Raw genomic sequence first — 13348 nt, 5'->3', positions numbered from 1 at the left:
ACATACAACCAGCAAATTCCACTGCTCCCAGATCAACTCTTCCATTACAGAGATCCAGAACTCAGCTCAGTCCTTTCCCATGTCTAAAAAAACTGCAGTGCCTTTCCCCCCTGTATATACAGCATTAACCCTTAGCTGGGTTGTTGGGGTGGGGGAGAAAAAGTATAGGTAAAGGTAAAGGTACCCCTGCCCGTACGGGCCAGTCTTGACAGACTCTGGGGTTGTGCGCCCATCTCACTCAAGAGGCCGGGGGCCAGCGCTGTCCGGAGACACTTCCGGGTCACGTGGCCAGCGTGACATCGCTGCTCTGGCGAGCCAGAGCCGCACATGGAAACGCCGTTTACCTTCCTGCTAGTAAGCGGTCCCTATTTATCTACTTGCACCTGGAGGTGCTTCTGAACTGCTAGGTTGGCAGGCGCTGGGACCGAGCAACAGGAGCGCACCCCGCTGCGGGGATTCGAACCGCCGACCTTTCGATCGGCAAGCCCTAGGCGCTGAGGCTTTTACCCACAGCGCCACCCACGTCCCGCTAGAAAAAGTATACCCCTGTTTGAAACAAAAGAATGCGAAACCCTCCAGCTATTTCCTAGCTACTGAGAGAGCATCTAATCTCCCTAACAAAAGAAAAGTATAGCCAAGCCTGCCTGACTCTTGGATCCCATTAAGAGACATCACCTGAAGATCTCTGGCTATCAGCATTCATTTTTCAAGCTGAAGACTCTGGGCAGTTATTGCCTTAAATGGGAATAACTCAGTGATAGCGTTACACTGTTCCATCACTTTTTGCACTGTTCAGATGGCAAACACATCAGGGCTGTAGGGGGGGAAGCTGGTATCCTCAGGAAGAATTCTAGCTATCTATCATCTAAATGGATATACTGCTTGATTGCAGTAAAATCACAAAGTAGTTTATAAGGAATATTAAAATGATCAATAAAAACAATTAAAAACAGTTAACGATAATGAAAATGAACAGTAAAATAAATTAAAACATACCTACAGCTATGTGTCTGGAGAGACATGCCCAGTGCTTTTTTTCTTCTTCTAAAAACAAGTTTAGGGGTACTCTCATTTTCCTACACATATTGAAATACTGCCCCTCAATGAGGCCAAACTTAGATGCACAAAATGTTTAGGGGTATGTGTCCCCCCCCCCCGAAAAAAGCACTGGGCATGCCTAAACAAAAATGTCTTAAGCAGGGGGCAAAATGTGCTTGATGTCAAGTGGCAAGGAGTTCCAAAGTGTAGGTGCTGAATTTCTTACAACGGCGAAGCAAGTATCACGTGACACCTGGCCAAAACCATAATAGATTCTGGCTTCGATACTGACATGGAGCTGTGTGGTGAGGTTAAGCTGGGCAAGTTCCAATAATAATAATAATAATAATAATAATAATAATAATAATAATAATAATAATAATAATTATTTATTATTTATACCCCGCCCATCTGGCTGAGTTTCCCCAGCCACTCTGGACAGCTCCCAATCAAGTATTAAAAACAATACAGCGTTAAATATTAAAAACTTCCCTGAACAGGGCTGCCTTCAGATGTCTTTTAAAGATAGGATAGCTACTTATTTCCTTCACATCTGAAGGTAGAGTGTTCCACAGGGTAGGCGCCACTGCCAAGAAGGCCCTCTGTCTGGTTCCCTGTAACCTCACTTCTCGCAATGAGGGAACCGCCAGAAGGCCCTCCGCGCTGGATCTCAGTGTCCGGGCTGAATGATGGGGGTGGAGACGCTCCTTCAGGTATACAGGACCGAGGCTGTTTAGGGCTTTAAAGGTCAGCACCAACACTTTGAATTGTGCTTGGAAACATACTGGGAGCCAATGCAGATCTCTCAGGACCGGTGTTATATGGTCCTGGCGGCCACTCCCAGTCACCAGTCTAGCTGCCACATTCTGGATTAATTGCAGTTTCCGGGTCACCTTCAAAGGTAGCCCCATATAGAGTGCATTGCAGCAGTCCAAGCAGGAGACAACTCTGCACCACTCGGTGAGACAGTCTGTGGGCAGGTAAGGTCTCAGCCTGCGTACCAAGTGGAGCTGGTAGACAGCCGCCCTCAACACAGAATTATCCCTGTTCAGCCATGACGGTGATCTGGGGCTGGTCACCGATCTCACATCTACCTCAGGGTTGTTGCCAGGATAACATGGCGCAAATGCACACCCCACTCAGGCTCCGTGGAGGAAGGATGAGGGTGAGAGAGAGAGAGAGAGAAAAAAAATGTAACAGATGAACCTTCCTTGCTCAACTTCCTCTCCAATGTGGCCTTGAGGAGAGATGCTTTTAAATGCTCCTCCCTCCTAGGCAGTAATTGTTGACATGACTATAACTCCCATCTGAAGAGTTGGCTTCACCAGAGACTCAACCCACTTCTCACACAGCAGCAATGCAGATCTTCCTTGGCATTTGCTTCCTCTCAGCACTCATAGCCAGAGGTGAGTATCCCATCCTATGTAGGTAGAGTTATATCTCTAGCTAGAGCATCTATATCTATATCTGGATGTGGGCATAATATTATTGGCAGCATCCATCTGTCTGGAAGACAATGGAAGTGTGGACCTTTTGTGGTAAAGTCAAGCCAGTTGAGAGCTACAGCGCAATATGGGATAGACATGTTTTGTTGCAGCTGGGGCAGACGAAGACGTCCGATTGTGCTTATGTATATGTATGTTTGCATGTGTCTGCTTTAGAAGCAAGGATTCTCTGACACCCTTTTCTTTAAATATCCCCTGTGTGTACTTAATGCTGTTTGCTTTAGAATATTATAGCTCTACAGGAGATAATTGTATGTTTCTCGTTTCTGAATCTGGATGTATCTCTTTTCTGGAATGTAGCTAGCTCCCGAGTCCTGTATGGCTTTTATGCCAACAATGCAGCCATTGACAGAGATATGTGAGATATAGACAGCAGCAGTTTCACTGCTGAACTAAACCAATTGTTCTCCCTAAATCCCTGTCACAATGTTTTCTGAGAACTGAACTTATTTTGAGGGCTTTCCAACATAAAAATCGTAGCTGGGAAGATATGATAACCTGACTGCCTCCCCTGCTAATTTAATGCTAATATAATATAATATAATATAATATAATATAATATACTTGTGTGAGTGTAATTTCTACCTATTGGAAACATATTGTGTCGCAAAGAACATTCCCCTCCTCCCCTTAATGTCTGGAAGATTTTATGCCCCAGCTTCCATTAAGTTTTATTTCATTAATGTTAAAAAAAAAAGAACTCTGGAAATTATGAACAGCTCCAGGACAAGATCACTCATAAGAAACAATGTTTTATTTCAAAAATGGTGAATAGAAGGAAAGTGGACCCATCTCTTCCTTCTGCCCGTTCCTTCCCCCAATATCCAGTGCAACTCACCATGTTGTGAGCTTTTCTATACCTTAATTTTACCTAAAGTATACAAACTCAGTTAGAAAGTAATTCTAAGCTTCCAAACAGAGCAACCAATGAGCTGTTGGATGTTGGGCACCTGCCTCTCCACTGGCGGGTGGCGGAGGGGTGGGGGTCAAATGGGCAGAGAGGGAGACCTCCCCAGTTTAGCAGCGGAGAATGGTGGGTCATTACTGTATCACTGGTGGTGATGGTCCTGAAAATGAGCTTTATGGAGGGCAGTCAGGAGAGACCTCTCAGTTCCCTGATATGCCCCTGGAAATGTCAAAAAAGGACCTGAGGCTTTGGAGCCGGTGTATTTTGCCTCTCATTAGTTTAAATCATGGGTCGGCAAACTAAGGCGCTCGGGTCGGATCAGGCCCAATTGCCTTCTGGATGGTCCGGCAATCGCCACGTGGATCGCCAGTGTGCGCATTCTTTCCCTCTCCCTCACACAGCGGCGGCGGCACCTCCTCCCACCCTCCTCCTGGCTTCTCCCTGCCCTGCCTAGAGGAGGAAGGGGGCTGGGCTTTGTTGGTGCCAGTAGCAGCAGTGCTTGAGCGGCCGCCATTTTAAGCAGCCCCTCTCCAGAGCCCTTTCGTGCGCTCCTCATCGTCCCGTCGCCACCAGCCCCTGCCACTCACAAGACACAGGTAAGCAGCCACCGGGGCTCGTCTGGTGCTGTGGAGAAGGGAGGGGAGAGTTGGTGGAGGAGCGGCTTATAGTCCAGCCCCCTGCTGAAAACGTTTGCTGACCCCTGGTTTAAATGGTAGAGAAAATGGAAAATTCATCCCTCTACCTTCTGCCCTGGCTGGTGCAGTTCCTCTGCCACCGCCTCCTTAGGATTGCGCTGTTATTTTACTGGCTAAATGTAACTTCCAGATTCTGCAATAGGATGCCGCTGAATACAATGGTACCTCGGGTTAAGAACTTAATTCGTTCTGGAGGTCTGTTCTTAACCTGAAACTGTTCTTAACCTGAGGTGCCACTTTAGCTGGGGACGCAGGTGGCGCTGTGGGTTAAACCACCGAGCCTAGGACTTGCTGATCAGAAGGTCAGTGGTTTGAATCACTGCGATGGGGTGAGCTCCCATTGCTCGGTCCCTGCTCCTGCCAACCTAGCAGTTCAAAAGCACGTCAAAGTGCAAGTAGATAAATAGGTACCGCTCCGGCGGGAAGGTAAATGGCATTTCCATGCGCTGCTCTGGTTCACCAGAAGCGGCTTAGTCATGCTGGCCACATGACCCGGAAGCTGTACGCCAGCTCCCTCGGCCAGTAAAGCGAGATGAGTGCCGCCACCCCAGAGTTGGCCACGACTGGACCTAATGGTCAGGGGTCCCTTTACCTTTACCTTATCACTTTGGCTAATGGGGCCTCCTGCTGCCGCCACGCGATTTCTGTTCTCATCCTGAAGCAAAATTCTTAACCCAGTACTATTTCTGGCTTAGCGGAGTCTGTAACCTGAAGAGTTTGTAACCTGGAGCGTCTGTAACCCAAGGTACCACTGTACTATGGAGCAGGGTTATAGCCTTCATGCTCTGTTTGTGGAGTTAGCCAGGGTGCTGGTCAGGCACTTTGAGAAGCAGGATGTGGGACTAGGTAGACTTCTGGTGCAATCCAGTCTTCATATGTTGTTATGTTCCTAATTTTCTAAAAGAAAATACATTCCAGTTATTATATATTGCATCATGTGTATATGTATGTGTTTCAGCAAGAAACATGGAGTGAACAGCCACATGGTTATCTCTGCATCTGTTTTGAAGTCAATGGTTTATCACTTTAAAAAAATTAAAATATTTTTACTGTTGTTGTTGCTTCTTAAACTGCTTTGCAGAGCTGTTTATGCCATGCAGCCTGATCTTCACCCCCCTAGGAAAAACCTGTTGCCTTCAGGCACATTAGGAAACACTGGCCCATGATTAGCATTGAATTAACTACCATTCCATTTGTCCTCCACGCATAGAATGGTGGAGGCACCATTGCCTCAGGCCACAAACATGTTCTGGGCTGGCCCTGTGCAGAATAAATTATGCAAATTCGTGCAAACATACCTTATTTACAAAACGTCGCCAGTCTCAGGATGCTACTTTCCCCCTGCAGGACTGAAGGTAATTTGCTTTGTTTTGAAGCTTAAGAGTTATACACAGTTCTGTCAGCAACCCGGCGTATTAGCCTAAATTTAGAAACAATGACTCACCCAAAGCCAGCAAAAATGTTTCTTAGCTGTTGCTGAACAGGTATGTGAACCAGGTGAGCAGGTTTTGGCTATTGGCGATGTGGTCAAGTCACCTTAAGAGACGGGTGGTGGTGGAACTCATCCCCTGTCTCTGAAACTGATGAAAATCGAAAGAAGCCCCTCAAGGTGTTTTCCTAATATATGTGAGGTCAGAAGATGGCCTCTGTATCTTGGCTTGTATAGCTTTACGTTTATGCAAATGCTAGGAATTAATTATACCCAGTCTACATTCCACCACCCCCTTCTCAAAAGCATGTGGAACTGTGTACACACACCCATAACTTAAGTATGGAGACTGGTTTTGATCCTGTCAGACAAGTGCATCTGGTCTGAGAGGAAACTTCATCCTTTAAAGCTATTTACGTCCGGACATTTCCTTCCCTGGAAAAACAGAGAGAGGTACAGAGAAATCACAGGAAACTAGTTAAATCCAACTGACATAATATATTTCCTTTCTTTTTCTTTTTCCTTTTCCAGGGACTGCTTTACAATGTGAAGCTTGCACAGGCCTAGGCCAAAACTGCACTGGTGAAGTGGTGACTTGCCCCCAAGACCACAATTTCTGTGGCATCACTTTGTTTGAAAGTGAACTTTTTGAAGGTATTCATGATTTTTTTTTATGATTGTTTTTGTGTGTCGGCGGTGGGATGCATCCATGATTTGTTGCTGCATATTGGTGAGGGTTTACTATTGGTGCCTCTGCCACTGGAAGGCCTGCAGATGACTGTCTAATTAAGGGCCTCATCTGTGGTGGCCCCCTCTCTCCATGGTAATTCTCTACCTTAGCAGAACCAATCAACTAGGGGTGCAACACTTTCCTTTTTAAAAGCACTCACACTGGGTAGAGCAATACTAACTAGGAAAATACGGCTGGAAAATATTCACCAGGTTTACACCAGTGTAAGCCGTTTATACTGGGGCAGGGGAATAGATCCCATCCTAACCCCTCCAACTGGTGTAACTGGGGATGAGGAGTGAAGTATTAGGTGACCATCAGGACTTTTACGAAGGACAAACCATGGTTACAGCTCATGGTTACAACAAACCATGGTTAGCCTGGAGACAACTAAACCATGAGTCCAGGCTCTGGCGACACATTAAACCAAGGCATGCTCAGCTCAGCTTGGTATAGCAGCAGAATGACTATGGTTGTAGACTTTTGTATTTTGTTGTGCTGCATTCTATTTTATTGCACCACGGTTAATTTTGTTAAGCGTTTCAGAGTGCAATATTGGCAGGGAAGGGGATGGTGGAGTCGGTAGGACGCAAAGGTTACAGAGTTGGGCTAACTCTCAGCTTAATCTACCTCACAGGCTTGTTGTGAAGTTGAAATAGAAAGGGGATTAATTATGTGTGCTGCTTCAAATTCCTTTTTTAAAAGCTGGGAGGAAATTGTGGTAAAGAAATACATAAGAATAAAATTATTTTTTAAGAAATGTAAAAACATAGTATCATTGTGCGAGGGGGCTGACAGCAGGGGCCTTTAGTTTTCCCAGTTCTCAGTAATATATGGTTTTATAGAAATGATTCGCTTTTGAGCCTCTGTGCTATGTGCATTATCCTCATCATCTGATAGGAAGTCTCACATCTTTCTCTCCATACCCTCTTGCAGAAAATGTAAAGGTTAATGGCATTATTAAGAACTGTGTTCCATCCAATTACTGCGAAGTCGGTTCCGCTGATATTAACTTGGGTAAAAAGAGAAGATCGAGGACCAGTGTTTCCTGCTGTAAGACGGATGCTTGCAATACCGCTTTTCCTGCCAAATGTAGGTATCAGTTTGTATTTTCCTTTTCTGGTCCCTTTTGCACACCCAACTGTATACATGCCTTTGGAGCTTTTGCGTGTTCAGACCTTTAAACCTCCCCCTTAAATAAATTCAGACAAGACTCAAATTTTGGTTTGGTTTTTGGCAGAATTTAGGCCACAACTTTATTGATTACCGTGGTACCTTGGGTTAAGTACTTAATTCGTTCCGGAGGTCCATTCTTAACCTGAAACTGTTCTTAACCTGAAGCACCACTTTAGCTAATGGGGCCTCCTGCTGCCGCCGCGCCACCGGAGCACAATTTCTGTTCTCATCCTGAAGCAAAGTTCTTAACCCGAGGTACTATTTCTGGGTTAGCGGAGTCTGTAACCTGAAGCATATGTAACCTGAAGCGTATGTAACCTGAGGTACCACTGTACAGCAAGTGAGTGGTTGCATAGGCTCTGGTTCGACTAGCTCCCTGCCATGCAGGTAGCGCTGACCCAGGGTTCCAGCATAGGTCAGCCTAGGGTGAACACCTGGATAAGTGGAAAGCCAGGAACAGGCTATGTCCACCACCCAGATATCCCCCTGGACTCAGGCACGGGCACAACCCCCTCTCAGGGGTTGACCAAACCATTGAGTCCCTGGATTCCTTTAACGGAATACCCTTCACATAGGGATGGCGAGACTGTTCTCCCATCCCTATCATCTGAACCAGAGCCTGTCTGCAACCTTACAAGTAGTGACAATTTGCTAGGCGGCAGACAAAACCTAAATGGCACCAGCCAATCAGCCAAGTGGGGGAAATTCCTGCTGTGCCCCTGTCCCAATGACAGACGACACACGACAACATAGCAAGGTCAAGCGCAAAGCCCTAAATATAGGGAGAGGTGGGTGGGTGTTCCGATGCACGAGCCGAAAGAGTAAGCTCTGGGTCACGTGCATAGGTATATATAGGTCCCTTGATCCGTTTAGCTTGTGTCCCATTGGCCTGATTATGCCCAGCATCAAGGGACCTACCAATTGGGTGTTGTTGCTATCCAATCTTACCCACCCACAACACAGGGTTTGGTTGCCAGGTCTCACCGCAACACGTGCCCTCTTTGAGGGAGGACCCGATTTGTTTAAAGTCCGGTTGCTAGGACAGGCTGGCTGAGGCATTTCCCCTCTTCCTTTATCAGTATTTATCAGGTGACCCTCAGACAACATCTCAAGGGCTTTCTGGGGCTCACTGTTCACTCACTGCTCCATTGGCTAGGCTAAAACATTGCTATCCCAAGAGATTGCTTTGTACTGCATGTGCCTTGGCATCCAGTTTGCATTTTACACCCAACATGGTGTTATAGGAATTCTGAGGTCTTATATATATATATATAGAAAGTAAATGTTCATAAATGTACAAGCCAAACACATACCTAAGTATATAAACCACGGGTCTGAAATAGTACAGGAGAACAATCCTGAAGCCATTTTGACTCTCCCAAATTGACCTCTGCAAGGAGGAAGGAAATGGCAAAACCTCTCCATTGTCTCTTTGCTCACAAATCCTGTCTTAAGGGCGTATCTGTGTATGAATAGGGTGAGCCTGTGACCTGGATTCACGAACTGGGTATTTACCATCACAAAAGAATGGCCAGAATGCCCAGGTAAAAGCCAACAGTGACCATTATCAGGTATCCTGGCAGACAGGTTTTCTGCTGTAGGCCACCCCTTCAGTGATGTATGTTTGATGTTTTTGGGGGTAGTCTTGAGCTACAGGGTGTCAATTTCAAAAGTCTACATAAGAGCTTGCACACCAATGTTCTGGGTTCCTCCTCCCTCCTGCGTGGCGGGGTGAGGACCCTGTTGCAACAGTTTAATAAAGATCAGGCTTACTAGCTGCCTTGCTTCTCGATATTGTCCGGTTGGCCTCTGCTATTTTCTCCTACTGATAGAGAACCTACATAAGGACTCTGTACTGGATCTTGGGTACCCCATAAGGGAAAAGAAGCAGTTTTTTCTTATAACAATGGGGAAGTGGCAGAAAATGGGGCCCCCTTGGCCAGGTCCCTCCTCCTTGGAATTTCTAGCTTAATGTAATTATTTTGTGTGGCACCTGCCCTGTGGAACACCCTCCCAGCAGATGTCAAGACAAGAAACAACTACCATATTTTTTGCTCTATAAGACTCACTTTTTCCCTCCTAAAAAGTAAGGGAAATGTGTGTGCGTCTTATGGAGCGAATGCAGGCTGCGCAGCTATCCCAGAAGCCAGAACAGCAAGAGGGATTGCTGCTTTCACTGCGCAGCGATTCCTCTTGCTGTTCTGGCTTCTGAGTTGCAGAATGTTTTTTTTTCTTGTTTTCCTCCTCCAAAAACTAGGTGCGTCTTGTGGTCTGGTGTGTCTTATAGAGCGAAAAATACAGTATTTTACTTTTAAAAGACAACCGAAGGTGGCCCTCTTTCGGGAAGTTTTTAATGTCTGACGCTGTATTGTTTTTAATATTTGGTTAGAAGCCGCCCAGAGTGGCTGGGGAAACCCAGCCAGATGGGCGGGGTATAAATAATAAATTATTATAAATTATTAAATTATTATTAGTCGTACTTTACAACTCTTTTTCTCATGCCACTGTGCAGATCAGTTATATTTGCAGCACCCAGTAACGTTCTCAGGAAGTTGACTTTTTCTCTCTTGGTTCAGTGAAGCGTCTGGAGACCAAACTCAACGGCCTTCGCTGCCCAGCCTGCTATGCTTCCTTTTCTGATTCATGCAGTGATGAAACAGTGGATTGTGTTGGATCTGAATCTCACTGCATTGACTTAGCTGGATTCATACATACAGGTAATTTATTCATTCCCATGCATGCATTTGGTTTGGGTTCTTTTGGACTTCGCTCATAGCATAAACACACAGATAAAAAAAATATCTGGCATGGCACTTCAAGAAGTTCAGACTATTTACATTTCCCTCAATGCCTTGGAACAATGCGATAGTGGGAGCGCTGTTGGAAATGAAAACGGCAGTTGGACCCAATTGCCTGGTTCTTTTTGGAATATTGCTACTGCCACCTTCCACCACCACCACACCAAGTATGGGTCCACCAACAAAGAATAGTTCCAGAAGGCACTTGCCAGGGCCCCCTCAAATTTTTGTATTAGTCCTACTTCACCAGATCAGAAATATGGGGGAGCAAAACAGTGGTAAATTCTCTTTACCATGCTGCTAAATGGAACAGATGGCTCTCAGCTTCCCATGTCAATTTATGCCCACGGGAATAAATTCTCTTTTGGTTTTGCTGCGAATGAAATTCTATTTTTTTTTTTAATTATTACATTTATATCCCACCTTCCTTCCAAAACATGTAAGCTCTACCCAGACTCACACTTGCTTAGCCCTGGGAAATGGACTGAATTTATTAACTTCCAATTAAGCATGAGATATCAGTTGAATTAGCCAAGGCACCAAGGTTGTTCCTTTGATTATGGGCTGTTCTGTTCTGTTGATTCTGATGTCTACTGTGTTGTTGTTTTCGTTTGCTGTGTTGTTGTTTTTTTAATGCAACTTGTGTCCGGATTTTACTTCTTCAAATATGGCAACCCTACTATAAAAAAAGGTAAAGATAAAGGTAATGCACACGAAAGCTCATACCAATAACTAACTTAGTTGGTCTCTAAGGTGCTACTGGAAGGAATTTTTTTATTTTGCTTCGACTATGGCAGACCAACACGGCTACCTATCTGTAAAGGACCCCAGACAGTTAAGTCCAGTCATGAACGACTTTGGGGTTGTGGCGTTCATCTCGCTTTACAGGCCGAGAGAGCCGACATTTGTCCGCAGACAGTTTTTCCGGGTCATGTGGCCAGCATGACTAAGCCGCTTCTGGTGAAACCAGAGCAGCGCACGGAAACGCCGTTTACCTTCCCGCTGGAGCAGAACCTATTTATCTACTTGCCATTTGACGTGCTTTCGAACTGCTAGGTTGGCAGCAGCAGGGACCGAGCAACGGGAGCTCGCCCCGTCATGGGGTTTCGAACCGCCGACCTTCTGACCGGCAAGCCCAAGGCTCAGTAGTTTACACCACAGCGCCACCCGTGTATAAAGCAACACAATAAATAATATTATATTCTACATTGTCGTAGTATTGCATTTGATTGTGACCTGCCTTGCAACTTTCAGGAAAGAGGCATCAGTCTATCCAAACAAAATAAAAATTCCCAGAAAATCAGCCCTCTGCTCTTGAAAGTGTAAGAGTGAGAGAATCTTTAGATGATCAACTGCCGCCCTCTTGTGGCTGACAACCACCTTATTATATTCTCTCTTTCCAATACCAGGTGAAGCTACCGGGAAAGTTGCTATGAAGGGTTGTGCTACACCTGCCGTCTGCGCTCCTATTTTGGGAGGGGCAGCCACATTTACGGGGATCAGTTCGGCCATCACGAACCTTGAATGCAGAGCGGCCTCCGGCAGCCCAGCCAATATGCCTCTTGGACCAACTGGATTCCTCCTTTCCGCCGTTGTTGGTTTTTTCCTCATGAAGCTCTATTCCTAACTTACAATCTGTGTGCATTAACAAACGGATGGAGGTGCTAAGCTGAGGCTTGTGTTAAAAGCTTGACAACTCTCTCTTAGCATAACTGGATTACCTGAGCATTTGCTCTTTCGCATGTTGAGGACTAAGGGGCAACCATTGATTCCAGTTAATCGATCAACCTATCAATGAAAGTGAGAATCGCAGCCGCAGGTGTACTAAAGACTGAGTAGAGTGCTTTCCTCTCCATGATGAAGGCCTGTTCACAGACTCTTTTCAGGCTGTGGGCTGCTCTGGACTTTGGCCAAATGAACTAAGCAGGTAACATTCATGTCATCAACACCAAGCACTAAAGCCAATGCAAGTCCGTCCTCTACATCAGCTTTCACCTGCATGTTCTAAAGGAATATGTGCCAACACCTAATTGACATTTAACAACAATGGCAAACCGATTGAACATTTGATTGAATAACAATTTGGCTCCTTACCCATTCTTCTGTCTGACCGATCTCTTAAATAGCAAAATCAATAGTAAAATAAAAAAATGAAACCCAGGAATATCAATTTGTTTCTTGTTTGTTTAAGCTTTGGGGAGGTTATGAACCTTCTTTGTGTTACAGCCCCCTTTTTGGATTTCCAATCAATATGATTGTTTGATAGGTTGCAACAATTATCAATTGTACTTCACATTTTAGTTACTTCATGCTGAAAGACAGGGAAAGAGCATCTGTGTTAACTAAACGGGCTTGTAAAATAGCTGGAAAAAGCTCTTAATTGATCCGATTGCTTTAAAGTATTTTTATGGAGCCCGTAAGTTCTGAACATGGCATGAAATGCATGTCCATTTCTATTCGCTCATGGCCCCAAATTGGATCATTCCACATGTGGTGGGTTCTCAAAATCAAACTTCAGCCTGGTTCATCCCAGTAAAAAGGTAAAGGGACCCCTGACCATTAGGTCCAGTCGTGACCGACTCTGGGGTTGCGGTGCTTATCTCGCTTTGCTGGCCGAGGCAGCCGGTGTACAGGTTCCGGGTCATGTGGCCAGCATGACTAAGCCGCTTCTGGTGAACCAGAGCAGCACACGGAAACACCGTTTACCTTCCCGCCGGAGTGGTACCTATTTATCTACTTGCACTTTTGATGTGCTTTCGAACTGCTAGGTTGGCAGGAGCAGGGACCGAGCAATGGGAGCTCACCCCGTTGCGGGGATTCGAACCGCTGACCTTCTGATCGGCAAGTCCTAGGCTCTGTGGTTTAACCCACAGCGCCACCCGAGTCCCTGGTTCATCCCAGTACCATGTATAAAATGTTTAGGATGAAACTAGGCTCACCTGAGTAAATAGGCATGGCCCGTTCATGTGGTGTCTGATGCTATAGCATTGTTAAAAATATCTGTGTTTGGACCTCACTGGTGTTTCGATGGGAGACCACAGGAAGCAGCACTGAGTTCCCAAAAGGTTCA

General features: G+C 45.6%; 1 protein-coding gene across 1 annotated transcript; it reads left to right on the top strand.

Annotated features, from left to right (window-relative positions):
- The first annotated feature begins 2358 nt into the window (after positions 1-2358).
- On the top strand, positions 2359-12422 carry LOC128422649 (phospholipase A2 inhibitor and Ly6/PLAUR domain-containing protein-like). Its single transcript, XM_053406928.1, has 5 exons — positions 2359-2444; positions 6106-6228; positions 7241-7396; positions 10057-10197; positions 11688-12422. The coding sequence occupies exons 1-5, from the start codon at positions 2396-2398 to the stop codon at positions 11903-11905; spliced, it is 687 nt and encodes a 228-aa protein (XP_053262903.1). The 5' UTR covers positions 2359-2395; the 3' UTR covers positions 11906-12422.
- Positions 12423-13348: the final 926 nt, after the last annotated feature.

This window comes from Podarcis raffonei, chromosome 10, assembly GCF_027172205.1.
Source record: "Podarcis raffonei isolate rPodRaf1 chromosome 10, rPodRaf1.pri, whole genome shotgun sequence".
In the NCBI taxonomy this organism is placed as follows: domain Eukaryota; kingdom Metazoa; phylum Chordata; class Lepidosauria; order Squamata; family Lacertidae; genus Podarcis; species Podarcis raffonei.
The sequence above is the reverse complement of the archived record's forward strand: the minus strand, read 5'-3'. Positions and strand labels throughout refer to the sequence as shown.

What these genes read in the sequence shown, in the direction of transcription:
- LOC128422649 (XM_053406928.1), top strand. Translation starts at nt 2,396, where the DNA reads ATGCAGATCTTCCTTGGCATTTGCTTCCTCTCAGCACTCATAGCCAGA. An exon ending in CTCAGCACTCATAGCCAGAG is followed by an intron (nt 2,445 to 6,105) that starts GTGAGTATCCCA and finishes TTCCTTTTCCAG; the next exon opens with GGACTGCTTTACAATGTGAA. An exon ending in AGCTGGATTCATACATACAG is followed by an intron (nt 10,198 to 11,687) that starts GTAATTTATTCA and finishes TTCCAATACCAG; the next exon opens with GTGAAGCTACCGGGAAAGTT.